General features: G+C 53.1%; 3 protein-coding genes across 3 annotated transcripts; all 3 read left to right on the forward strand.

Annotated features, from left to right (window-relative positions):
* Positions 1–413: 413 nt before the first annotated feature.
* LOC137922189 (glutathione hydrolase 6-like) lies at positions 414–6,690 on the forward strand. Its single transcript, XM_068765105.1, has 8 exons — positions 414–473; positions 2,951–3,114; positions 3,291–3,442; positions 3,601–3,801; positions 4,114–4,217; positions 5,529–5,763; positions 6,262–6,329; positions 6,415–6,690. The coding sequence occupies exons 1-8, from the start codon at positions 437–439 to the stop codon at positions 6,612–6,614; spliced, it is 1,161 nt and encodes a 386-aa protein (XP_068621206.1). The 5' UTR covers positions 414–436; the 3' UTR covers positions 6,615–6,690.
* A 4,576-nt stretch (positions 6,691–11,266) lies between these two features.
* LOC137922190 (uncharacterized) lies at positions 11,267–18,791 on the forward strand. Its single transcript, XM_068765106.1, has 8 exons — positions 11,267–11,392; positions 11,858–12,390; positions 12,531–13,581; positions 13,974–14,110; positions 15,716–16,040; positions 16,118–16,320; positions 16,725–17,945; positions 18,386–18,791. Exons 1-8 carry the CDS (start codon positions 11,267–11,269, stop codon positions 18,678–18,680), a joined length of 3,891 nt encoding a protein of 1,296 aa, XP_068621207.1. The 3' UTR covers positions 18,681–18,791.
* Positions 18,792–19,350: 559 nt separating this feature from the next.
* Positions 19,351–25,827, forward strand: LOC137922191 (uncharacterized). The gene is made up of 7 exons (XM_068765107.1): positions 19,351–19,411; positions 19,750–20,190; positions 20,266–20,461; positions 21,005–21,205; positions 21,509–22,942; positions 23,017–24,210; positions 25,701–25,827. The coding sequence occupies exons 1-7, from the start codon at positions 19,351–19,353 to the stop codon at positions 25,825–25,827; spliced, it is 3,654 nt and encodes a 1,217-aa protein (XP_068621208.1).
* Positions 25,828–26,352: the final 525 nt, after the last annotated feature.

The following is a 26,352-nucleotide window of genomic DNA, read 5'->3' on the forward strand; positions in this document are numbered from 1 at the left end:
TTTGACGTTCTTAAAAAGTATAATTTAATTACAAAATGACAGAAAAATTCAAGAGGAGTGCGTCAATACACCCATTTCTCTGCAAAATACATCAGCTTAGATATCGAACCATCACCAGACGCAACCGCCAAATGATGACACTGTTAAATAAATTTTAAATGAGCACAGTATGGTATTTTCACGTAAACGCCCCCCATGCAGGATGTGATTATTTTACTTGTTGATCTCTAAATCCTCGACAAAAAATACAGTTAATAGAAAATCCCATAGGCTTTTCAAACACAACCAGACTTTATTTTTGAAAACTGATGTTACCAAAAATAATTTTAAAGGATAATATTCGATAACCATCTTCCATGAACACAAACACTGAGTCCTGCGTCTTTATTTACTTCTTAATATTCCACCGTCCCGTTGCAGCAGCGGCGCGCAGGCCATGGTGGCCACCACGTGCAGCGACCACCCTCCAACCGGTACGCACTCCCGACAAATAATTACTTTATAACCAATTATGCAGGTAACGCCTATTGCAGTTGGCACCAAACTTTTCTTTTCTTTGCGGCACCGCACTACGCATTACCATCAAAAGCTAATTTACGGTTCACACAAAATAAATGTGTGATAGTCTGTCCACAGTGGTCGCGATATACATGTGAGAATGTTTCAATAATTGCAAAAGAAGCAAACTTACATTACTTACATAATTATTACATAAACAATAATTAAATATTGAACGAAAAAAAACCTACACCTGATACTGGCAGTTTTGATAATAACATAAAAAATAAATAAAAAGGTAATTAACCGGACTATTATTCAAGAGCAAAACTGTATAAACAAAATATAAAAATAATAACATAACGAGCTAAAAATAAAACATTGCACACCAAGCAGTTGATATCGTCCTGAAGATAAAAAAAATCTAAACTAAAATTAACATGAACTATTCGATCCCCGGTTCAACATCGGTGAACTTGAAACAGTTTATTTAACAATGATATAAGTTGTTATATCACAATATGGATTAGTTAAACCCTCATTTCTATCGCTACAATTATCAATTACTTATTTCTATTAAAATCAATAAAACTAGAGTTCATAGAAGTGTTGATTGATTTGTTTGCTTATCATCTTGTGGCAACATTCGAATGCGCCTCCCGAAACAAAAACAAAATGACAGCTGTCCGACGTGACGGACGTCACTTGTCTGCCGGGCGCTTCCGAGGTTACGTCCTTGTAAACTGGTTTACTGTGAATGTAGTTTATACACAGCGTACTGCAGCAGTAAACATAGTTGAATTATGTAAGGAATTTTATTTGATGGTGCATTGGATGATATCTACATTCTTAACGCAGGACAAGAACCTCTAAAACCTATTTTTTTTTTAAACTCGTGAAATGTTATTCTATATATGTGGGACCGAATTATATGCCGGACACGAAGCGGCGCGCGAACTCGTGCTCTAAGAGCGCCTCGTCTGCAAGTGGACTTGAACGAACATTTATATTTAAATATAGTTGCGCGCGGACTTCCATACACCTCAAAATGTTGCTGTACCATAAACTTATATGATCTGCGCGATAACCATAACTAAAATGTAAGTTAACTCGTAAAAAGGATTAGTCTCTTAAATTATTTATTTACACATTTTGGTTCTCTGTTTGTAAATAGTATTTTATCTGAAAGCATTATAAACTTACCGCAACTGAATAAAAAAGAAAACTTAGTTTTTACATTTAAGCAAATTGATGCATCCTTATGTAGTTTGACTGAGCTGTAAAATGGCTACAGGAAAGCAGGTACTATCACAGTTAGTACTACAATAATTTTTTTAGCTTTTACAAGCACAGTTGAAGTCACAGCATAAGCTAGATACTACTTTTCTACTGTCAAAATCTCTAAAATATGATGTAAACTAAGAAAAATTTTCAACAAGGTAAACTTGTGTATTATGGTAGGTTCTGAGTAAAAACAAAATATGTTTCAAGCTGTCTGCCTTACTAATGTACAGGTAAACAAACTGTAGCTTCAATATTTGAAAAGCTATGAACAAAATTAGTTACAGGTTAAAGGCAGGCCTAGTGTCCCCGCAGGTGAGCGGGACTGTGCGTCTGGTCATGAATCTGTCTGCAGCACTAATTAGTTATAAAATAAAAATGTTTCTGTTGCCTCTGGAACATATTTAGTTCTATAGTTCTCATAATGTTCATACTTATATTTTTGTGATTTTTAGTTAGTAGCAGCATGGTGCAGTATTGCTTAAAAGTTTTGAAATTACATAATTTCATAGAATGTGGTTATTAAATATGTAACACATCGATTGATAATTGTAGCTAAATAATGTATTTTGAGTAAAATAAGTATCAATAATTGAGCAGAAGTTGTTTCAAAATTTCAATTTATTGATGTGTACTCTACAAAGTGCATGTCTAATATCCATGTTGTGCTCACTCAATAAGTTCCAGGAGGTGCTACGCTCATGGTTGTCAATACACCTGGGATGAACCGTCTAACTTCGAAGAGAGATCACTCACTGAATCTAGCTCGGATAGGCATCAACCAAAATGCTCTCCCCGAAATTACTGCAATGTCTAAAGATGAAAGTCTTTATCCTATGAGTATTTTCTACATATGGATCCTTGCCAGCCGCTTACAATGGGCCTGTGGCAATGGAGAGGGCTCTACACGAAGTTTCGTTGCGAGATCGAATCACGAATGAGGAGATCTGCAGAAGAACTAAAATCACCGACGGAGTTCGAAAGTTTGGTCGTCTGAAGTGGGCGTGAGACATCGCTCGATCAGCCGACGGCGCTAGGGTCGAAAGGTTCTTTAGTCCTTGCAGTGGACGTTTACCCGCTGACATAAATGATGTTTGATGTTAAATTTCCATTTCATTGCGGCTACTGCTTGACGAGCAGCTCTGGATGTTAAGGTCGATGTGTGTGGCAGGCGCGGTGGAGCTGCGCGAGGATGTGCCGCTGGCGGGCGCTGCGGCGGGCGCAGGGGGCGCGCGGCGGTGCGCCGGCCCGCGTCTCATCGCCGCCGCCTTCGCCGCGCTCAGCGCCGCCATCACGCTGGCGCTGCTCACGCAGATATACTACGGCGACTACGAGGTGACCGGCAACGTCCTCGCATTGCCCCAATCGCTTATTACAACTTCGATTGTAAAGCCAACAAGTTTTTTGTCTAATCTTGAAAAGGCTCCAGGCTAGTTAGACCTTTCTCGGAACCCGCGTTGCGACTCAGAAGCCCTCTTCCATTGCCCGGCGTGACGCAGCGGTGTGCGCAGGTGGTGCCGCACGGGTCGGTGTCGTCGTCGGTGGCCGCGTGCTCGGAGGGCGGCGCGCGCCTGCTGCGTGCGGGGGGCGGCGCGCTGGACGCTGCCGTCGCCGCGGCGCTGTGCCTGGCCGCCGCACGCCCCGGCCCCGCCGCGCTGAACGCGTCAGTACCGACACTAACCCTTGCGGCTTGCAGCGCGCTCTCGGCCACCTATACCTGGCTTATTTATTTATTTATTTGCTAACTCACCAACTCTTAGTGACGTCATCGTCGCCCAACCAACAAATAAATTGAAACAGATCCGGTAATTACTTTTGCAGGAGTGGCTCTGTGCTCTACTGGGAGTACCGCACGGCGCACGGTGCAGACCCCACTCTAGCGGAGTGGGATGCGGCGGGGATTGAGGCTGCGGGCGAGGAAACGGGTCCGCCTCAGCTGCTGGGCGCGCTGGTGGCGTTGCACGCGCGGTTCGGCGTGCTACCCTGGGCGCTTGTACTACAGCCCGCTATAGACCTCGCCGAGTGAGTGTCCATCTGAGAATAGAAAACTGTATCATCAACGTATCGGCCGTCTTATGCTGGCTGGCCATGTCCCCTGCTTACCGTGGGCTTCTACTTCAAAACTTTCCGGCCCTGCTTGCTTCTCCGCTGGGTTTTGTTAAATTAGTATTCAAACTAAATGAAAATTTATTGATGAGATCGTGGAGACAGATATAAATCGACAGGCTATGCTTCCCGCGGCCCGGTGCCCGGTGCAATGCAATGCGCCGGCCGCGGTGCAGCAGGAGTATAGCGCTGTTACCGACTGACTACTGTTTCGGCGGCTGCTTGCAGGCTGGCGGCGGCGGGGGGCGAAGCAGGGGGCAACGCGGAAAGCTCGGCGGCGGCGCGCGCGTTGTCGGCACAGCTGCGCGCCGTGCAGCACAACACCAGCACAGGTGCGACCGCGGGCGTTGCCCTCGCTGCTTTGTTATTCGGAAATTTGTAGTCCGTTCATGTCGAGCTTACGATAGCTCTGGTTACTTTTCACTTCCCCATGCTTCCCATCGCCACAACAGAACTCCTTACTTGTCCGAAAGGAATTATCTGAACTTTTGAACACGTCGCTACATCTAAAAAATGTCCTGGGATCAGAGCTTTCTTACGTCTTCACCGGTAGACGAGCTGTAATGTCGCTACTGCTATACTATCAGCCGGCCCCGACGTAGTCTCATAGCGAAACGCGAGGCGACCCGCTGCGCCGGTGCTCGCGATGTGGACGGTGCTGTAACGCGTTGAACACATAACCTCTTATGTCTCTTGAAAAAAAATACTCCTGCCTTGCGCCGCGCTCGCGAGGTGCCTGCCATGCAGTCACTTTACTGCGTAGTTTTTTGAAAGCAACTGGAATAGCGGCTTCTAAAGAATGTCATCGTGTAAATATGGTTCAAATCGTAACCTTGACACTCGGTCACAAATAGCGGGTGTCGGCGGTTACGCGGATAATAACGGAACCCCGGCGCACCAGCCGGCGTGGCGCAGGGCGTCGCCTGCGACCGGCCCTCTTCGCTTTGTGTATCGGCAGTAACAGTACTGCTGTAATTCATCAATATCACTTTCCGCTGCTCGCTGATGCCCTGCGGGCGCGCGCAAGGATTCGATCGCCGACTGACACTATTGTTAGACGAGCTCAATGGAACTCGGACATCTGTGAAGATAATTGTATGATTGCAAGCACCAAAACATGTTTCTGTGTTAAGTTTACAAAGAAGCGTTCTCACACCACCACCTTTCAGTTTTTTTTCATTATTTTTTTGTTTCATCTCTATATTGTAGACATCATCGAAATCTTTCGTGGCTTTTATATGCTCTGCTGAAATATCTTTATAATTCATGGCAGGCATAACAGATTTTTAATCGCTTTCAAGAAGATCGTGCACCGGAAGAAACATTAAAAGGTCGCGTGGGTGCGCGAAGCCGTGAGCCAGATGATTTCTTTTTGTTCTACACGCGATGTTCTTTTTCTTTCTGCAGCGTTGTATAAAGTAAATTTTTAATGTAGTGTCACCTATAAAGCAGTACGTAAAGGAACCGTTATCGTATTATCTCAGTATTTGTTTAATTTCCGGGGAGTAATCTCCCGGATGTTCAAAACGCTCCACCTCAGGGGAGATGACGAGGTATCTTTCCCGTTAAAATTGCCTTCACACGTGAGATGGGTTATGTTTTAGTAGTTCCTATGCTAATGAGTATGCGCGCGTGCTGTGCAGAGGTGTGCGCGGCGTGGCGGTGCGCGGCGCTGGTGCGCGTGTCGGCGGCGCAGCGCGTGGCGTCGGGCGCGTGGCGCGCGTACGCGGGCGGCGCGGCGGCGGGCGCGGGGCCGGCGCGCGAGGCGCTGCGGCGCGCGCTCGCCGGCGACGCCGCGCCCGAGCCCCCGGCGCGCCCGGCGCAGGGCAGCGCGCTGGCCGTGGTGGACACACGCGGCACCTACGTCGCGCTCGCAACGTCAGTCACGTCGTTGTCATTCACTTCACCCTTTGCAGCTGCGATGCGCTGAAGAAGACCCGTCGAGGGTTGGCGCTATTCACAAAGTAGAGCGTGCTCATGAGCCTCGAGGGTTCATTGTTCATTAAAGTGAATCTGAAAGAGGATAGCTAAGCAATATAGTTTTTGGATCGCTTCGGTGCTGCCGTCTTCCTTATACGTCCCGTTCATTGACAACATTGAATGGTACCGGCTTATCCGGCTGTTACAAGAGACCCCTCTCTTCAGTGCCGAGTGCAATCGTTGAGAGTTTTATGAAAAATAATCCACATCAACTGTTTCGTCCCGGCGGCAAGATGTATTGTCTACAGTGGACGTGCGCCGAAATGAAACGACGCAGTTCGTATTAAGTGCACTCACAGCGCGACCGCCGGACCTAACTTAACTTGTGTTAAAAGATAAAGTAATTGAATGTGATGTGTTTTATGTATTTAACGAAAGTCTATTTAACGTCGGCAGCGGCGCGGGCGAGGCGGGCGCGCTGCCAGACTACGCGCCGGCCATCATCGTGGACGAGCACATCTGCGGTAAGTGCGGGGCGGTGCGGGGGCGCGCCGGTGAGTGCGGGGCGGTGCGGGGGGGTGCAATGACGGCGGCGCGTGTTGGTTGCAGGCACTCGGTACGTGGTTGGCGCGGCGTCGCGCGGCGCGCTGCTGCAGACGGCGGCGGCGCTGGTGCGCGGCGCGGCGCCCGCGGACGCGGTGGAGGCGGCGCGCGCGGACCCCGCGCCTGTCAACCTGGTGCGGCAGCGCGGCGACGCCCTGCTGTCGCACGCCGACAGCCGCGCCGGCGGGCTCGCCGCGCGCTTCTAGCGCTGGATGACCTAGTCCGACTTCACAACGAACCATTGCAATAGTATCTAACGACTCTACAGCTCCTTGTCTAACATTACACAATTAAACTATTTATTTATTAACTTTTAACCAATAAAATGTTAAAATTACATGTCTTTTGTTATTGCAACTAAATCTCCTGTGACCGGACCTCGTCACTGCTTACGTGACGCACCTCGGCGACGGCAGCAGGCGCCGCGTCGGTCTTCGACTGCGCAGCCACTTGCCGAGGAGAACCCCTGTCATTGACTTTGTCCTAAATTGTCATGGACATATTTGTGTGTGGTTTTGTTGTCTTATGGAAAGTTCTGCTGATGGTCTTGCCAACCCGTTTGTCATCTTCATCAAAACTCACGCAACGCACGCGCCGCCCGGCACGCGGATGATTCGACAAGACCGCGCTATTGCTCCGTTATCTGTATGCGGCGCGTGCAGCGCGTGCAGCGGCTCCGCGTGCGAACTACGCGACAAGGCCGCGCGGCGGTACTGCAATACTGTACCGAGTACAAGCAAGCCCGGCTGCGTGCACCGCGCCGCATGCAAGGACTCGCATGCAGCGGGGGCTTGCTCTGCGCGGCGCCAGCAAACTTGAGAACGGACAAATAATGAACATTCGATAAACAGCGACGGCACGAGGCCAGCGCGGCGGCGCCGCTCCCTGCGCTCCGCGAACTTAATGAACGTTTATATTACAACGACCTCTCCTGCGATATTCATTATTAAGCAATTATTTAGCAAATTATTACCATACAAACTAGTTTATAAAATTCTATTACGCCAGTGGTATTTTATTAGTTTTTTACCAAGAACATATATGTAAATGTTGCTACGAAACGGTTGGAACATGATCGGGCAACACTATATAAATTAAATTTAATAAAAACGAAAGATTTTTAAATTCAAAACGCTTATTAAATAAAATATTTGTTAGTAACTATAAATTGCTCCAACTACTGATGTAAACTGTTTGTGAAAGTGATCCAACAAAAATTCTGCAGTTTCTATTTAATCCGCGAATTTTTAAAATTTTCTGAAGTACACTCTTCGGATATTATCCCGGCGGCGCGCACGAGTGGCCGCTGCGCGCGACGGCACCGCGCCGGATCAATGAATAACACACGCGGGGCCGCGCCGGCGCATACAAAGCGCAGTGGCATACGTTCTGTGCGCTTACTTGTGGTCACGTGGGCGTCGGCAACGAATGACGCAACGCGCGGCGCAGCCTCGTGATTGATGAGCCGGACAGGAAAACCTCACGAACAGAGCCGGCCGCGCTGCTCCTCGCCGGGCCCGGCTCGCCTTTCTCGGGCCATTCCACGCGGTGCTGAAGCCGCACCAGCAGTCTGTCAGTGCAGCAGTGCACACCTGGTGCGTCGGCGCGGGGGCGCGGGGGCCTGACGCGAGGCGCCCAGAACTGCACGCACCCTCCATGCCTAAAGTAATGAACATTCATTTCCATTTACGGAAATGAGGTGTGAAAGTCGAAAACAAATTAAGACCGACGTTGGAAAGTAAAAGTCCGTTCAGATCGCATTCCGGAGCACTTTCTCGCGCGGCTCCGCATGGCCGCGGCGCGCGGTGCGCTCTGGCGACACCGAGCGTCCCCATCTGTGTGCCAGTTGAAGCGTTGACCCCGAGCTGTGGGAAGCGCCCGGGCGGTTCGCTTTCGCTCCGGATGGGAATACGCCAACACCTTAAGCGCCTACATTTACCTCGGACGTTGCGGACCGGCGCCCGACTTATGTTTTGACAAAATATCTGTTCCCTAACCGCACCCCCCCCCCCCCCGCGCCAATGGACCCAGTGGTCGGTGAGTGGGCCGTGCCCGCAACCAACTCCACCTTAGAATTAGGTTACCAAAAATGTCATCCATGTATTTATTGTCCATTAGCTTTTATCATAAGTATTATTACGGTATACCCCGTGTTACCAATTTGTCTCGTGTCGAGTAGACTATAAGATGTACTTTCTGTAGGTCTACTTTAAGAGAAAATTTTTCTTTGAAAATTGAAAATTTTAATTAAAAATAATCGGGTACGTTTACCTTCCGTTACAACCAATAATGTGCGAATACGTACTAGCAATAAATTTTCCAAAATCAACAACATAAACATAAACCGCCAAGTGCTCAACCGTGGCGCAGCTCGGCGCTGACGTCGGGGAGCGGCCGTCCGTCCGCGACGGCAGCTCGCGCGCTTCGAATTTTCCTGATTTTCGCGCACGCGGCCGAGCGCACTGCGCGGGGGGTGCGCGGGGCACGCGGGCGGGGGGGGCAGAGGCACGGGCCGATGCAACGGAAAACCGTCCGCCGCCGCGGCGCCGGGGATTCCCGTTACCCGCCCGCGTACTGACAGAATTAACATAAAGATAATAGAGCAGCTAATAGCTCCCTCGCAACGCGGACGGCCCGGAATGCACTTCAACAGCGACACATCAAGTAAAACCAACGTGTCGTTGCCACATCTTTTAGAGAGATTATAAGCTAAGTACTTATTATTCAACAGTACAGCTATACTACTTTTAAGTCGTTGAACAAACCGGCCATCTTGATGGTAATATCTATCGTGTGGATGTTCCCGTGGGGCTCTCTCTCTCTCGCTCCCGTTACTCCACCAGGTCGGGCACGACGCGCACCGCCCTCGCCGAAGAGAGGCAGGGTCGCGCGCTCTCTAAATAAACGCCGATAAAGTGGACAACAGCGGGCGCGCCCACGCACACGCTCGTTTCTATTCGCGTCAGCGCTCGCACAAAATGTAAACAACAACGAGTCACACGATGCAGGGGGGAAATTTGCCCTCGGCGGTGCGGGGGGAGGGCGGCTATCGGGCGCGACGCTATCTGTGAACTTGACTCGCGGCGATAGCGCGCGCCGCTGCTCGTTCAGTCCGTCATTGTCACGGCGCGCTCCCGGTCGCAGTCGTCTCTAGTTATTTTGCCCAAGCGCTTCATGGAATGCACATCAGAGACGATAATCCGATCCGACCTTCGATAGCCTAAACAGCGAGACTCCTTAAAAATCCCCCGGCTTAACCGTCGTGAAGAAGTGAGGAGGTCTACAAGTTTGTGCAGGTGCACAACACGCTTGCCTGTTGGCTTTCGTTACTTGTTCCAAAGAGTACATGACTCACCGCCCAAGAAGTGCTCGAATTAACCGACCCCCCGCTGCACCCTGACACCTGCAAACAGATAAAGATAACAATGAAATAAACCGAAAGAGCAATCCTTCGAAGAGACAGTAATCTGTCTGTGCGAGCGCTCGCAGCGCGCACCCACGTGTCGCACTCGCGTGCGGGCACTCGATGAGCGTCGCATTGACCTTAACAGCGCAGCCGGTGCAATCGCTGGGCGCCGGTGCGTATTCATAGAAAAGTACGCGTAAAAATATCCACGAATGCGCATCGACAGGCGCCGCGCGCAATATTTTAATACCGCGACCCCGAGCGGCGCAGTGTCACTGGCGCGCCACGCGCAGTGCTCGCCCGGCGCCGGCGCAGCGCACACGTGTTCCGCGGACGGATCGCCCCGCGCCCACTCCCGCGATCGACTCGCGAGTCTTGCGCCGTGCCCGCTGTCCGACTGACGGGACGTGTCCGCCGCGCCGACGTAACCGCACAGCCGCGGCCCTCGTGCGCAGGCTCCTGCGGCAATCCCCTAAACAGCGCCGGGACGCGCCCGCTGCTTTACAGGTAAAGGTTAAAGTCGAAAAACAACGTAATTAATTGTATACATTAGCATCGCAATGAGCGTCGGCCGCTGCGCAGTAGCGCGCTGGCGGCGGCCCGCTCCGCTCCGCTAGACTGAAGGTTGCGCAGGTTGCTTTACAAGTTAGCAATTGTCTTTCACAGGAGCGCACGGCCGCGGCCGCCCATGCCCGTGCCTCGCCGCGCGCCCGCGCCCCGCCCCGCGCCCCGCACACGCCCGCGCCGCAAATGGGGTACGTGCCGGCAGGCGTGCTCGCTTCCACGGAGCCGCCCCATCCGCTCTAATTGTAGCCTCAGAGCCTCCTTACCTTGAAACAGATTAAGGCTAACCGCTCTCAGCGCCCTGCCACCACACACTTGGGCCACTTGGGCTGTAGTGGCAGTAAGATCAAGAAATCAAATCTACTGGGCAGCGTTCTATACGCCGTCTGTCAGCTCGCGGGCACACTGGCACATTAGAGAACAACCCGTATATTTAAATTCAATTTATATTACCTGCTAATGCTTAGATGTGTATAGAATTTTAAAGAATAAGTGTGTGCACAGCTAACAGATACTTATCCAGGGTAAAATAAACCCGCGCTACGCGCCCAGAATTTACCGTAGCCAACATGACAGACAAAAATTACCGCCCGAACTAAGTTGTAGTCGTAAGTGACACAAGACAGTGAAGTGCACAATGTGTACTTGTATATTATGAATTGTTAGCGGCGCGCAGTGTGCGAGCACGTACTGAATACTTAGTTATTGTATAGAATCCGAAATAAATAAGTAAACTAAATATAAAAAGTCTTTGCCACTTCGGTGGAGATTTGTTTGGGAGGCATGGCAAATGAAAATAAAAACAAGGTCTTCATAACCATTTAAATAAATCTCAATGCAAGTAAATGTACTCCGACTTGTTTATAATTTATGTAAAAGACTAATAGAATGGCGCGACCGACTAATGTGCAGCGGGGCGGGGGGGGAGGGCAGCCGCCGCCCCGCCCCGCTGCGGCCGCACTGACGCGCCGCTTGACGCAGGTGCCGCGGCGCCGCGCTGCTGCTGCTGCTGCTGTGCGCGGCGACATCCGCGGACCCGGGTGAGTCCCATCAGCTTCTCCGCGCTCGCAGGCCAGTGACTTGCGCAAGCCGTTTGGTTGTGTGACTTATTGCACTCATTTATTGGGTCACGTAAATCCTTTGAGGCCCCTAGAACATTTTGTGTCAACTCAACTCTTGTAGTAGGGTAGTTGATTAAACACAAAGACCAATTATTTACGTGCATCCGCGACGATACGGACCAGTCACATAAGAATGGGATTACAAATGCCCGCACGTCATTTGTCACCAACTTCACTTAATTAAGTGATAACCTCCAGTCCAGAGAGGTATCCTTGTCGTCGGTTAACTAATGTACCGCTCTGTAGCGCGCGGCCGCAAAAGGCCGCCACACGGCTGTGACCCTTTAATTGAATGAAGCGCTTTCGAAAGTTAAAAAAACAGACAATACATTCTGAGTTTCGCCTTCACCATGCGCAGTACAACACAGTCATACATGTTACAGACGCCGACCGCAACGTAACCCCGGCAGCGGCGGCGGCGGCGGCGGGCCCGGTGCTGAACGTCACGGCGGCGGTGGCGGGCAGGCCGCGCGCCGGCGCTGCATTGGCCGAGCTGTTGGCGGCCGCGCTGCGCGGTGCCGGGCTCCGTGCGCTTGCCGTGCCGCCGCCGCCCGCCTGCCGCGCGCCCGCCGCGCCCGATGCGCTCGCCTGCCGCGACGCTATGCTCGTGGCGCTGGCGGCCGGGTCGCTGCACGCCGCCGTTCTACACGTGCCGGCGTCTGCCGCGCCCGCCGCCTGGCTGCTCCGCGACCTCGGCCTGGACGACTTTGGTGACGTGACGCCGCCTACGCGCCGCGCTTGCCTGCGCCCCGCCGCACTCTCCGAGCCTGCCGCGCCGGCCACGCGCCCCGCGCGGTCCCTGCTCGACCTGGCTGACGAGGACGTCGCTCGCAACCACCAAATACACGAGCGACTCCTGGACGCTGCTCTGCACTCCGCCAATGTCTCATTGTAAGCAATATCGTCATGTCCAGTGCACAACATCCATTGGATTTTTTGTTAACCAAATAGAGCAGCAGGCTTGAGAAATCTTATGCTTTCGATAAGTAGAGACTTAATTTTTACTAAAAAATCAGTACTTTCCGGCTCAGGACTGTTGGCGAGGGTCTTGCGCCGCCCTGGTGCGCAACGGTTAATGCGACCTGCGCACTGGCACTGACAAGCGACCTCGGCGAGGCGGCCGTGCTCCTGGCTGCCGCAGAGCGGTTCCGTCTGCGCCTGCGCGTGCTGCCGCTGGGTCGGCAGCTGCCCGCAGTGGCTACAGCACTCGGCGTATCCGCGCCGCTGCTGTGCGACTGGGCGCCGGAGTGGAGCGCGCTCGCGGGACTGCATGCCGTGCGCCTCGGCCCGCCGCCGTGTCCTTCCAACCTCGACCTGACGAACGACTCGTCAGCGGACTGTCCGTTCGAGAGCCTGCGTCTCATGAAGCTCGCGAACATAAGGGCTCTGACACACTCGACGCGCGCCGTGCGGGCGCTCGTGCGTCTGGCGCTCGACGCCGACGAGATGCGCGAGCTGACGCGGCGCGTGCTCTCCGCGGAGCCGCCGGAGGCGGCGCGTGCCTTCCTAGCGGCGCACCCGCGTGCCGAGCGGCGCGGCGAGGTGCGAGTAGCGGTGATGGTGCCGGGCGAGACTGCGCGCGAGGCGTACTGGGCGCCGGCGCTGGCGGCCGCCGCCGAGCTGCTGGAGGCGGACTTGGAAGCGGCGGGAGAGCCACGCGCCGCGCGCCTGAAGGTGGAACTGTACGACGACCGCTGCGATGCGCGCCGCGCCTACCGCTACGTGTTCCGCGCGCTGGGCGCCGGCGAGTTCGGCGCGCTATCCGCCGTGGCGGGGCCGGCCTGCGCCGCGCCCTTCGCCGAGCTGGCGCGGCTGAGCCCAGCGCACGCGTTGCCTCTGCTGGCCTACAGCCCGCAGGTGAGCGCGGGCGGCGCCGCGGCGCTGCTCGCTGCGGGCGACGCGCGAGACGCTTCTGCCGCGCTGGACGCGCTGGCGCGGCGGCTGCACTGGCGCCGCCTGGCCGCGCTGTCGGAGGGGAGCGCACGCGCCGCGCTGGACTCCTCGCGCCTGCGCGTGCCCGTCGACGTGCACGTAGAGCTGCCCGACCCGTTGCCCGACGACGACGGACAAATCTTTCACGACGTAATTAATTCACTTTATATTTGAAAACAACTCCTCCGAGTCCGCTCACCGAATCAATTAACAAAAACCGAAGTAATTGATAAATCTAAGTTCATGAAAGGCTGCTCACCACGAATAAAATGTTCTTAAGCATTGACAAAATGTTTTTATGCGATTTAGGAGTAATAGTCCACAATAAACAAAATTTTCACGAGCCTATTTATTATACAGTCAAAAAGGTTCCTTAAAAGAGTCTCTCTTCAAATTCAGGGTTTGTTGCGCTGGAATCGGACATCCAAAAATTACCATTTAGTGTCCTTTTTTTAGGTTTATTGCAATTTTGTAATTAACAATAAAAACTGCTCAGTGTTAGCGCCAATTGATATTTTCTTAATAAACGTCTCAACCGTCAGCTGCGACGAGCGCTGTGCGGTGTGCGGAGTCGCGATGATAAAGCGGCAAAATGCAATTTAAGAGAAGCGACAGTGCGCACAGTGATGTTGTGCACACCTCACCTCCCGGAGGCCAACAGTCAGGAGTGGAACAGCACGTGATTGTTTCCGTGGGAACAATTAGCCGCGCGGAAGAAGCTTGATTCTGTTCCCGCGAAGGCGGCAGCGACGTCGCACATCAAACGTGAACTTATTTTGTCAATTTCGTGTGATGTGATCCTCAGCTCTTTCATTTTTTATCTGTTCAGTCGGGATTATCACACACTTCAAATGTATTATTTTTCGTAAAATAATTTAACACGAACTTCACAACTATAAAAAATTCGGTTTATGTTTGCAATTATGTTATTTGCGGGGCAGGGCGGTGTTATTTCACTTGTCGCCTGCGTTCCGCCAAGGTGCACTGTGGACATCGCTTATAAGTGTTTTGCCAAGTTATTCCGATTGTATAGTTTTTTTATTACCTTGTATTCCTATTGTAACCAATTTCATTCCCCAATACACGTTTCAAGAAATTAAAGACCTATGAAATTTACTTCAAAGGTGGAGAGCCCGTATTTCCTTATAACGATCGTCTATAATCTGAACGGGGGAGAGCCCATCGGATGTGACATTCTTGTGTAACGAAGCTAGTTTTGTACCTATTTTGTCTCTTTAAAGGAACTGACCATAACGCTGATTTAATGTCGGTGCTGTGTACACGTAAAACTATAAAAATATTTCGAGTTTTCTGTTTCTGACACTGAAACTTTAACCTGTGCAAATGGCTGTTTTCATGGAACCTCAGTGTTGGTCGATTCTCTAATATCACACATACACATCTTTGTTTTTTTCCGTCTTCCCTTTGAATGCCAAGGTAACTGGAGCTGGAACTGGGATATAAGATTCCTGGAACAAATTTTATTTTAATTTACTATTTCTCTTCTATCTTCGGCTGGGAATCTGCGTGAACGCTTGTAACAATATTGATCCTTAGCAGAGACAGGTTTCAATTTTTCTATCAATCCATTAAGTTATGATTGTCGATGCATGTGTAGGCGGTGTGCAAACATTTTCAACTTATTGGAGTCTATGTGTCCATTGAAATTATAACAATTCACAACATTATCAATTTTTTTTATTTATATCATCTAGTGCATCGGGAATGTAGGTAATTGTTATATTAGAACTATTAATTTCCGACAAGTTGTCGCCGTGTAAAGCGGGCAAAATTTGAGTTTTTTTTTTCTCTTTTATCGGAAAAATCTGTCTATTTTTAGTAAGATGTTTCACATAATATTTGTTTAGCGATTTGTTAGTTTCGCAGCAAAATTAAATCGCAACTTTTAAATTAATGTTTGACAAAAATAAATACGAAAAATTGTTTCTGAAAAACCAAAGTTTATTTACAATGTATTGATGCGCGAAAAATACTTAATCATTAATATTGTCTTATAAAAGAAACAATATTTAAAGCTCTTTTGCGTTTTTTATAATTTTTTAATGCAAACTTGTCACGACTGCCAACAAATGTCAGACCTGTCAGATGATGACGCGGCAAATTCAATATGTTTAAAATGACCGTGAACATTGATTTTGTTTGGGTATATCATGGAATTTTATTTTCCCTTTGAAACTGTCATTATTATTAAATTTAATAATATGTATAGATTTGTGAGAGAGCGATAGATAGAGTAAGTTAAATGCGAGTGTGTTGATAAAAGCGAGTTGCAGTGGGCGGCGCGCGCGGCGGCGGGCGCGGCGGGCGGCGCGCGCGTCCTCCTCGTGGCAGCGGAGGACGCGCGGGCGGTGCGCGCGGCGCTGTGCGCGGGGTGGCGCGCGGGCCTCGCGCCGGCCGCGGGCTCCGCCTGGCTGCTGCCGGCCACGCTGCCCCCGGGCTGGCTGCGCGCCGCGCGCGCCGACCGGCCCGCCTGCGCGCAGCACGAGCTCGACGCCGCCGCCGACGGACACCTCAGCTTCGTACCCGAGTGGCTGGCTGCGTGGCGCGGCGAGACCGACACCGGCGCCCGCGCGCCCGACCTCAACATCGTGAGTTCATATGTGACCCGATCTGCGACGCGTACTCTAGCAGGCGGCGGTTTCACAAGTACCTTACGTCGCTGCAGAGCGCTTGGCGCGAGCGGTGGCGCACACGCTGCGCGGCGTGGGCGCGGCGCGTCGGCGACGGGGGCGCCGGCCGCTGCGCGAGCGCGGCGCCGCTGGGCGCGCTGCTGTACGACGCGCTGCGCCTGTGGGCGGCCGCACTGGACCGGCTGCTGACCGCGCAGCCCGACCGCCTCGCCGACCTGCACGACCCCGACACCGTGCGGCGAGTGAATTATATTATCCCGTATTCACTTGAGCACGCAATGAACACATTGCGTGGTCAACGGTTATTAATCTGATGACTTGCAGAACTCGGCCGTACGGCTCCGGATATAAGAGCATCATTGAACGATATCTATCTATAAAACAAAATGTTTTACCTTCTGTCTGATATAATAAGACGCATAATATTTTTAAAATAATAGGCGCGTGTCCCCATGGTATCGTACCAAATATCTGCGCGAAGGGCAGTAAACAAGCATCAAATCTGTCCTATGTGTCTCATGTGTCCTAATAAATAATCTAATGTGTCCATCGATCTTTCTGGTATTTTCCGCGATAGTGTTTCCACAAGTTAGCTTGTCTACCAAGCGCTGTCAGTATTGCAATATTTTAGTTTTGTTTCAGAAGTCTCGTGGCGAACGCGACAGGAGAGGAGTACGTGGGGCTGACGGGACGTTTCGAGTGGGTGCGTGAAGGCGCGGGGGCGGCGCGCGTTGCCCCGCTGGTTCTGCTGCAGTGGGAGAACGGCACACGCCGCACCGTCGGGCGCTGGCAGCGCGCCGGCGAATTGCAGCTGCTCTCGCCGCGCTGGCGCACGCCCGACGCAGAGCCGCCCGGCGACGGCAGCGAGCACTGCGCGCTGCGTCCGCTCGCCGAGCTGCTGCGCGCCGACTGCCGCGCGGCCGGCGTTGCGCTGGCGGCGCTGTTGCTGGTGCTAAGCATGGCCGCGCTGGCCGCCGCTGCGCTGCATTGCAAGCGGCGAGCCGAGCGCGAGTACCGCGGACGGTTGGCCGCCCTGGCGTTACGCACGATACCAGCGACGCCCGCTAAGACTGAAGGTCTAGACCGCTGGGAGGTTCCGCGTGAGCGCGTCGTCATCAACCGCAAGCTGGGAATGGGCGCGTTCGGCACCGTGTACGGTGGCCACGCGCTGCTCTCCCGGGAGCGCGGCTGGACCGCCGTCGCCGTCAAGACGCTGAAGGCGGGCGCCACTACCGAGGAGAAGCTCGACTTCCTGTCGGAGGCCGAGGCGATGAAGCGCTTCGACCACAAGAACATAGTCCGCCTATTGGGGGTGGTCACGAAAACGGAGCCCGTGTGCACCGTCATGGAGTTCATGCTGTACGGGGACCTGAAGAATTACCTGCTGGCGCGGCGCCACCTGGCAGGCGCACCGGTGGGCGGGGACGCCGGAGGCGAGACCGGGGGTGAGGCGGACGAGGTGTCGGCGCGACGGCTGACGGGCATGGCGCGCGACGCGGCGCGCGCGCTCGCTTACCTGGCGCAGCTGCGCTACGTGCACCGCGACGTGGCCGCGCGCAACTGTCTGGTGTCGGCGCGCCGCGTGCTCAAGCTGGCCGACTTCGGCATGACGCGCCTCGTGTTCGACAACGACTACTACCGCTTCAGCCGCAAGGGCATGTTGCCCGTGCGCTGGATGGCGCCCGAGAGCCTCGCGCTCGGCATCTTCTCGCCGGCCTCCGACGTCTGGGCGTTCGGCGTGCTGCTCTACGAGATCGTGACGTTCGGCTCGCTGCCGTTCCAGGGGCTCAGCAACGCCGAGGTGCTGGCGCGCGTCAAGGCCGGCCACACCGCCGACCTGCCGGCGGCGCTGCGCCCCGAATTGTGAGTGCGCGGCACTGCCACTGCCACATTTGCTTTTTGCCTTCATATCCTTTTATTAACGGCCATCACTCGCCAGTTTACCGTATGTGCCTTTAGTGTAATAATATCAAAAACCAAGTCTGATATCTTGAGGATTCCCTGAGCGATGATAAAAAAATATCCGTCATATTCATAGAAATTGACTTGATAATTGAAAATGTGCAAGTGTAAATTTCCTCCAAGAGTTCGACAGATGCACATTTTCTGGACGGTAAGTCTAAAAGAATTGCTAGTCGCGTGCGCCTCGAACAGATTGCTCACTTTGTTTGTATAAACGTCATATTGATGATAACGTCTTATTAAGTGCTGCGGAACAAAAAACGAAGCGACTTAGCTTCAGCCCTTCTAACCGCGTCCACGTGAGTGTTCCGCAGTACAATGGAACATCTATTTATGCGCAGGGAGGAGCTTATCACGTGGTGCTGGCAGCGCGAGCGCGGCGCGCGGCCCACTGCGGCGCAACTAGCGGCGCGGCTGCAGGAAGCGCCGCAGCTGCTGCAGCCGTGTTTGGACGTGCCGCTGGACGCGCTGCCGCTGGCCGCCGAACCACCGTGGCGCGCGCCGCCCGAGCGCGCCGCCGCCCGCTGGCTGTCGTGGGCCGCGCCCGTCGCGCCGCCCGCCGGCCCCGCCTCGGCGCACACCGACACCACCTACCTCAGCGCGGACCCGCGCGACACCGACCGCTTCTTGCCCTGACCCGCACCGCTCGGCTCCTCGTCGCACATTCCAATGTATTCTAGTCAGCTGTAGCAGCGTACTATACGTAATCATAGCCAATATTTATATGAACTCATGAAATAAAGACAACTCATTACTTATGTCCTGAATTTCATTCGCAATCTATCACTGCTGCCTGCTCCGGACAACGCCGAGCAGCACCGCGACACCGCCTCGTGCGGCGGCCCAGCGGCCGTCAGCGGCGACGCTGCGGTAGCCTCCAAATACCGAGTCCTATGGTCTCAATGAGCGACCAAAACATTTTGTTGTAAAATGTAGACCTTGGTGTGTTGACTCAACGAATGGTTGGAACGGGACATAGTTATAAATAAAAAGGAGTATAATTTCCAAAAGCTACTACAAAAATGTTTCGGTAAAATTGAACGGACGAAGCTCAAGTTAGTTTTGTGGTAGAAAGTTCGCCGCACTATAGCGCCGGTGTTGCCGACTTTCAGTTGTTTGACAAGGCCGCCTGGACATCTCCAGTTCCTCTCATCATCAGAATTCGTCCCGAACCTTTAACCGATGTGTTGCATATATAGCACTGCAGATAAGCTAGCAATACTTGGCTCGTGAAAAGCTTTGCATCCCGCTCACTCCCGCACGTTTGTTCAAGCATCGACGATTTGACAAAACAGTATTTAGAACTATGATATATGATATTATATCAGCGAAGACACATTTTTTCAACGCGGTTAAGCGTCCGCTAGGTCATTGAGGCGACATTACGATTTAGGTTCTCCCGGTGGCTTCAAGCCGCTGCTCGCGAGACGGCGCGTAACTGTCAGTCACACGCGCGCGCGGTTACGGACAGTGGCTGCGGACGGGGTGTTTGTGGCAAATCCTGCGGAAGTCTCACTATCAACATACTGCCAGACTTAAATACAACAATAGTACGAAAGTGAAAGACATTCAAACCATTCACTTACTTGGAATTGGGTGAAGTGTTTCCGCTCAGAACTTTTATCTGACTGCAGCAGCGGTGCGCAGTGCCGCAGCCGGCGCGCGCGCCTATAAATCCGCCGCTATTATTATTTCTCAATATCAGTACTTAGTTTCCCGTTCCGTTATCCGTGCACCTCCCCGCCCCGCTGCCCGCCCCGCTCCCCGCGCTGCTCCACACCGAGACAGACTTATTTCCTCAAACAACAGTCGACGTGCACCTCGACCGCTGAAGGTGTTGCGTCCGGTTCTATATCCAACGTTGTTAAAACTACTGCACCGACAAATCATATCGGAGCAGCGCGCGCTCGTGAGCTCGTGGCGCTCTGCGTGCACTCAAATTGTGTCACCCCGGTCCGGTGTAATGGTACCGCGTCGGCCTCGGAGATCTCCTTCTTCATTCAAATGAAGCAGTCGTCGCGGTGCGGCATGAGCGACGCGGGCGTGGGCGTGGTCGTGAGCGCGCTGCTGTTGCAGGCGTGCGCGACGTGCGTGTCGTGCGTGTCGGGCGAGCCGGACAGCACCGCATGCTCTCGGCTGCTGAGCTGTAAGTACTGGCGCCGCGCACGTCGCGCGCACCCGGCGTACGGTACAAGGTGACGGAGAGCGTTGCGTGTTGCAGGGGGCGCGGGCGAACGGCAGGTTACGGTGCGCGGCGTGCCGGCCGAGCTGGTGGTCAGCTGGGCGCCGGAGGCGAGCCACACAGCCCGCGCGCACGCAGCGCTGCTGGCATTCGCGCTGCGCCGCTTGCGCTACGGCCGCGTGCGCCTGCTCGCACGCGACGCCCCGCAACAGGCCGGGCATCCCTCGCTAATGAGGTCAGATAAATAAAATTATATTCGAAAGCGCGCCTTTTGTTTTTATAAGGTGTATGTGGTAACTCTACCCACCAAAACGCTCTCGACGGTCGTCGTCTGCGCGGAGTGACAGGCTAGGGATTATCCTACAACATTAGGATTATTCTTCTCTTCCCTCGGTCCTCTGTGCTGAGCAATTCTAGATAGCTTAACCCAGAGCACGCGCTGCTCGCACTACCTCTGAAACACTCACGATGACTCGAGACCACGTCGATCCATTGTCACGCTGAAGTAAATGAATTAGCGATCCCCGCCCTAAACTTTTGCGACTCCGAAAGTCCCATTTCTGGTAAGCGCACCGCTTTTTAAGAGAGCATGCACAAGGCTCTTCTCTCAGTAGATTGTGACGCTTCTATCTTACGGAAGCAGGTAACAGCATCACACAGAGACGAAGAACGAAAGTAAACCCGTTGATTATATTTAGTCGAAGATGTGCGTGGTTTCAGGCAGATCTGTTGCTGTGCGCATGTATGGGCGTTTGTAGCAAATCCTGTGAATGTGCAGGCTGAACATATCGGTGGGCGCCGGGGCTGCGTCGCTGCGCAGCGGGGCGGGCTGCGCGTCGAGCGGCGCGGCGCTGCTGCAGGCGCGGCTAGCGCACACGGACGCCGGCTGCGCGCTCGCCGCCGCTTGGCCCTTCTACCGCAGCGACGCGGAGCTGAGCGCCTGTGCGTTCCTGCGCGTGTCTGATGTGCACAAAATTGAGTAAGTTCTTCCGTACTTAAACATCAAGAATAAAGATCCTAACGTAAGGCGGCTTGTCGCAAAAAAAAACGATGTACGGGTGTCGTGCGAATTGATAGAACAACATTCACTGGATTGATTAGAATTATAAAATGACAGATTACTCAATTTTGCTTATGAAATAAAGAAAGCCTTTTAGAACTTCGGTACTGTACGCATTGTTATATGAACACCCCGTCTTGCCAAGGGCCAGGCGTGCAGTCATTGGAGCAGCTTCATTGTCGTCACGTACGGTTTGTGTCTAAGTACGCGGTGTCGTTGCAGCGGGCGCGGCGAGGAGGGCGCGGCGGACTGCCCACGCTGCTTGGCGCTGGCGTCGACCGCGCGGCTGGCAGCGCAGGCACGAGTGATAGAAGCGCGCGCGGCGACCGCGGGGCTGGCGCTGCGCGTGGTGGAGCGCGAGCCGCTGCTGCTGCTGGAGGCGGCCGACAACCGGTCCCTGCTGTTTTTCGAGGAGCCGCTGTGGAGCGACGACGCACGCGTGCTCGTGGTGCAGCCGCCGCCGTGCGCCCGCGCCACCGACTGTCTCTGCACGTTGGCGCTTCACGCACCGGTGGATATTCGCGGACACGACACGCTCTTAAGCTACTACGCACCTCCCGTGTTTGACGCCGTGTCCTCGTTCGTGCCGAGTGCCGCTGACATCAGGGAGGTGCTCACCATCGCGGCCCGTCATGATGAGGACGACATCGAGGAGGCTGCCTGCGAGTGGGGCCTGCGGCATCCCGATAGACTGATCCGGTGGAACTCCACGGACACTGTTCGTTATCGAATCAGACTTTTCGTGTGTGCTGATGACCCGGACCGCGGTGAATATGAACAAATGGCCAAAGTTGTGCTAATGTCGCTCGCCTCGGACGCCCCGATGCTTAGCATTAACACCACGTCTATAGAGTGCGCGAGCGACGACGGTCTGCTAGGACCTCTGTCCGCGCACCAGGACAAGAGGGACGAGCACCAGACTATCGGCTGGCTGACGCCTAATGCTGGCGCGGACAAGATACAACGTCAGTTTCAAAAATTTGCGCTGCCTTTGATCGCATACGCCGCGCCGGCGGATGGCCTGCGCCCCAACCGCGTGGTGCGCGCCACCGCTGGCTCCAAGTGGGTGTACGTGCGCGCTCTGGTGCAACTGCTGCAACGCTGTGGCGCACGCCGTCTCGCCGTGCTCTCGCAGGAGGGGCAGTCGGCGCACGCACGGGATCTACTGGCGGCGGTGCGCGCTGCCGGAGTGCCGCTGCGTGAGCGCAACGTGTCGCTGTCTGACGAGAGCATCGGAGCCGCTCTCGCCGACTTCCGCGACTCTGGCGCACGAGTGTTCTTCGTGAACGGCGAGGCGATGCTGTGCGCGCTGGCGGTATGCGCGGCTGAGCGCGCAGGCATGGCGGCCGCGCGCGACTACGTGTGGCTAGTGCGCGAATGGCACGGAGCGCAGCGCTGCGGGGCGCGCGGCGCGCTACGGCCGTGGCGGGTAGGACTGGCGTGGCGCGGTGCGGCGGGCGCAGAGGCCTGGGCGCGCGGCGCGGTGGGCGCGGGTGGCGCGGCGCGTCTCCTGGACGCGCGCTGGGCCGGGCGCGCCTGGCCGGTGCTGGCCGCGCCGCTCGCGGACGGGCTTTCACTGCTGGTGCGCACGCTGGCCGATTTTCTTCATCGTCACCCGGAGAGCGCATACGACCGCTACGTTTTCGGCAACGCTGCGTAAATATTGCAGATTACAATATATCATACACCGACACTTGCGTGTGCGAAATGAAAATTTCATAACTTTGCAGAAATTTTTCGAAAGCCTTGAATGCGACATCGATTGCGGGAATAATGGAGACAATAACCTACGAAGAGGATACATACGAGTTGTCAAGCGCGTGGGCCTTCGTGGAGCGGTGGGAGCGCGCAGGCGCGGCGCGACGCACGCTGCTAGCCGCGTGGCGCGTGCGCGCCGGCGGGCTGCAGGCACACTACGAGGCCGCGGCGCTGTGCGCGCCAGCCTTCCGCGTCACGCCTACGTGCTACAGCACCAGCTCCGGGGACCCTTTCGCTCCGAGGTGTCACGACGCGGTCTGGCTGACGATGACGGTGGTGCTATTGACGGCGTCGCTGGCGCTCGCGTTCGCGCGGCGCCAGCGACTGAGGCAACTCAAGCTACGAGACCTGGCGCTGCTCGAACAGCTGGTGGAGCAGAGGCGCAGCAGTTCGTCGCGGTTTGCGTCGTGCTTGGTGTCACGCGGCGAGTTCGAGCTGCGCGAGAAACTGGGCTGCGGCGAGTACGGGCGCGTGCGCGTTGCCGTGCTGCGGCGTGCAGGCCGCCCGCCGGCGGCGGTAGCAGCCAAAGAACCCGCCGAAGAGCGGCTGCAGGACGAGGCCGACCTCATCCGCGAGGCCGGCGTTCTGTTCTCGCTGGAGCACGAGAACATAGTGCGGTTTGTGGGCGTGTGTCTGGACGGGCGCGCGCTGCTGTTCATGGAGCATGCGTTCTTCGGCGACCTGGAGCGGTACTTGCGTGCGCGCCGACCGCTCGCGGAGTTCATGCGCCCTGAACGGGCGGAGGCGGAGGCGGTGTTCGTGTCGGCGCGGGCGCTCTCCTCGCTGGGAGCGCAGGCCGCTGCGGCGCTGCAGTACCTGGCAGCGCGGCGCGTTGTGCACCGCGACGTGCGTGCCGCCAACTGCCTGGTGGACGAGACGCGCCGCCTCAAGCTGGCCGACTTCGGACTAGCGCGCCGCCTCGACGACGACGGCCGCGAGTACGTCTGCAGGCACCGGCGCCGGCTGCCAGCCGCTTGCATGGCGCCCGAGAGCCTCCTGCATGGCGTGTTTTCCCCCGCGACGGACGTGTGGGCGCTGGGCGTACTATTGCTGGAACTGGTGACGCTGGGCGAGCCGCCGTACGGGCGCGCGGACGCTGCTGCCATCATGGCGCTGGTGGCCGGCGGTCGGCACCCGCCCGCGCCGCACGACGCGTCGCCGCCCGCGTCAGTACCGCCCATTACAAGTTCACTTATACCGTTATGTGTACGAGTACGAGCAGCATCCAGAACCCTGGGATTTACAATTAGGACTTCAACTGATTTCAGTTCTACAAAACCATTGAAAACGTGTATTGGTCTTTCGTCAGAAGTCTTTTGAAATACGCAACGCAAGGTCTAAAATTCCCGACTCAAGGGTGTCCAAAAGAGGTGTTGCACTATCTGGACCATAAATCAAATGTCAATCTTAACTAGACTTCATCCACCGATGTAAAAGATATCAATTTCTGCCGTTGGATACGACGCGCGCGGCGACACATTAATAATTGAAGTTTGCTGAAAATATTGCTAATGACTCCATCGTTAGTGTAGCATTACTTGCAAAAATAGGATTACGGACTAATATGCAAGTACCGAGTACAGGAGCCGGTAGTTTTTAGAAAGCATTTGATGAACTTCATCATCGCTTGAATCTTGTAATATATAAAGCAGGAGCGGGAGCGGGCGCGGGCGCGGGCGCCGTGATGACTCTCAGCGAAACCATTCTTTTAAAATGACTTATTTGGCAAGCGTCGCTCACACTGCTTCTAGTTAGACTCTTGTTTTCCTCCTTTTTGTTTTCCTTTATAAACGTTCGCATATTTTTGACATTTTCCTATAATACGCATGCAAAATTAGGGAGTGAATAATATAACTGGAATCTTGTTGTATTATTTACTCACTTGCACCCTTTAGCAACTTTAAGTAACCTGTTATGTTTTTCTTATTTTAATATAATTTTTAGCATATATTTATATTTATATCTATCTATGTAAGTATATATATATATATATATATATAAATATATAAATATATATATATATATATATATATATATATTTATATATATATATAAGATTACATTAAAATGTAAACCAAATCTACTGACGTCGCCGAATAGAGTTAGACAACTTCACTGTATCGAAAGAACTAGAGAGACTATATAGGCAGCAAGTGGAATTTTTGGCATAACTTCGAATAGTTTTTAGAGTCACTTGGAATTTTTGGTGCTAGCGAAGGTATTTAATAAATCATTCTTAAACGTTTTCAGCACGGTCTATGCGCTCAAAGAATCCCTCCGTGTATACAGTAACGTTCTCAACGGTTTTAGCTTTCAAACAACATTTGGAAATGTGTAATAAAAACCAAATGCTTTCGAACTCTTTTCTAACTATAGAAACTCTAGATTCTTCCAATATATAATACGAGGTCGAACCCTCACGCTCACGCTTACTTATAAATGTAATGATTGCATTTTAAAGGATTCAGATCAACTCAAATATGGCAATATTTCTCTAGGCGAGATGAACCAGCTCGGAGTGCTGATGATATGATTTTTTAACATTTTTATGTCATCAAAACACATTAAAATAAAAAAAACCAGCACGAGACAAGTATGCGTAACGTAATATGAAGTGTAATATGGCCTGCGATGACGCGGTCGGCTTTCGTTGCAGTCAGGAGCTACTGGAGTGGTGCTGGCGGCGCTGCGCGTGCGAGCGGCCGAGCGCCGAGCAGGTGCTGCACGCGCTGCGGCGCCACCCCGACGCGCTGGCGCCCGTACTGCTCGCTCCCGTACATTAGTGTCGCGGGGCTATCTCTAAAACCAAACCGAAATCCTGCAACGAGCTCAATAAAGAATTGTGGACCTGAACAAGTACTTGAGCCGTGGGTAAGTCAAATTAATATTTTACAAAAAAAATCTTGATTTTTTATTGAAACTTTTAGGTCATAAAATCATCACATTTTATTCAGGTTGTTATTTTTGGTTTCAGAAATTGTTACCTTCAATGCTTAAAGCAAGGAGCGGATATTGAGCACTCGCGGTTCTAGAAGACGGCAAGTCGTGCCAATCGTTTGTTTTATCAAAACACGATCTGATAAATACAAATTTATTCGAAAATTGGGGAGCCTCGATTAATTTATGTTCCATTAATGGAAATTTCATTATAATGTTCTAGTGTATTGTGTGCAAATCAAATTTAAATTTCTGTGTTAACACTTATTAATAAATTAAAAAAATAAATTCGGATGAAACTCGAACTGCTTTATTTTATTAAACAGATGTCGTTCGCCTGAAAGGTCACCGGCAGCACATTGCTTGAAAAA

This window comes from Battus philenor, unplaced genomic scaffold (assembly GCF_028537555.1).
Source record: "Battus philenor isolate CCGP_79_NKW_IND1 unplaced genomic scaffold, ilBatPhil1.0.hap1 SCAF_2, whole genome shotgun sequence".
Taxonomy (NCBI): domain Eukaryota; kingdom Metazoa; phylum Arthropoda; class Insecta; order Lepidoptera; family Papilionidae; genus Battus; species Battus philenor.

Excerpts from the sequence above, each read along its gene's own strand:
- LOC137922189 (XM_068765105.1), top strand. The coding sequence starts at position 437 with ATGGTGGCCACCACGTGCAGCGACCACCCTCCAACCG. Across the intron at positions 3,443-3,600 it reads GGCCCCGCCGCGCTGAACGC|GAGTGGCTCTGTGCTCTACT; the intron begins GTCAGTACCGAC and ends TTACTTTTGCAG. Across the intron at positions 6,330-6,414 it reads CGTGGACGAGCACATCTGCG|GCACTCGGTACGTGGTTGGC; the intron begins GTAAGTGCGGGG and ends TGTTGGTTGCAG.
- LOC137922190 (XM_068765106.1), top strand. The coding sequence starts at position 11,267 with ATGGCGCGACCGACTAATGTGCAGCGGGGCGGGGGGGGAGGGCAGCCG. Across the intron at positions 12,391-12,530 it reads CACTCCGCCAATGTCTCATT|GACTGTTGGCGAGGGTCTTG; the intron begins GTAAGCAATATC and ends TTTCCGGCTCAG. Across the intron at positions 13,582-13,973 it reads ACGGACAAATCTTTCACGAC|CTGCGACGAGCGCTGTGCGG; the intron begins GTAATTAATTCA and ends CTCAACCGTCAG.
- LOC137922191 (XM_068765107.1), top strand. The coding sequence starts at position 19,351 with ATGATATATGATATTATATCAGCGAAGACACATTTTTTCAACGCGGTT. Across the intron at positions 19,412-19,749 it reads CGCGGTTAAGCGTCCGCTAG|TACTTAGTTTCCCGTTCCGT; the intron begins GTCATTGAGGCG and ends TCTCAATATCAG. Across the intron at positions 21,206-21,508 it reads TCTGATGTGCACAAAATTGA|CGGGCGCGGCGAGGAGGGCG; the intron begins GTAAGTTCTTCC and ends GTGTCGTTGCAG.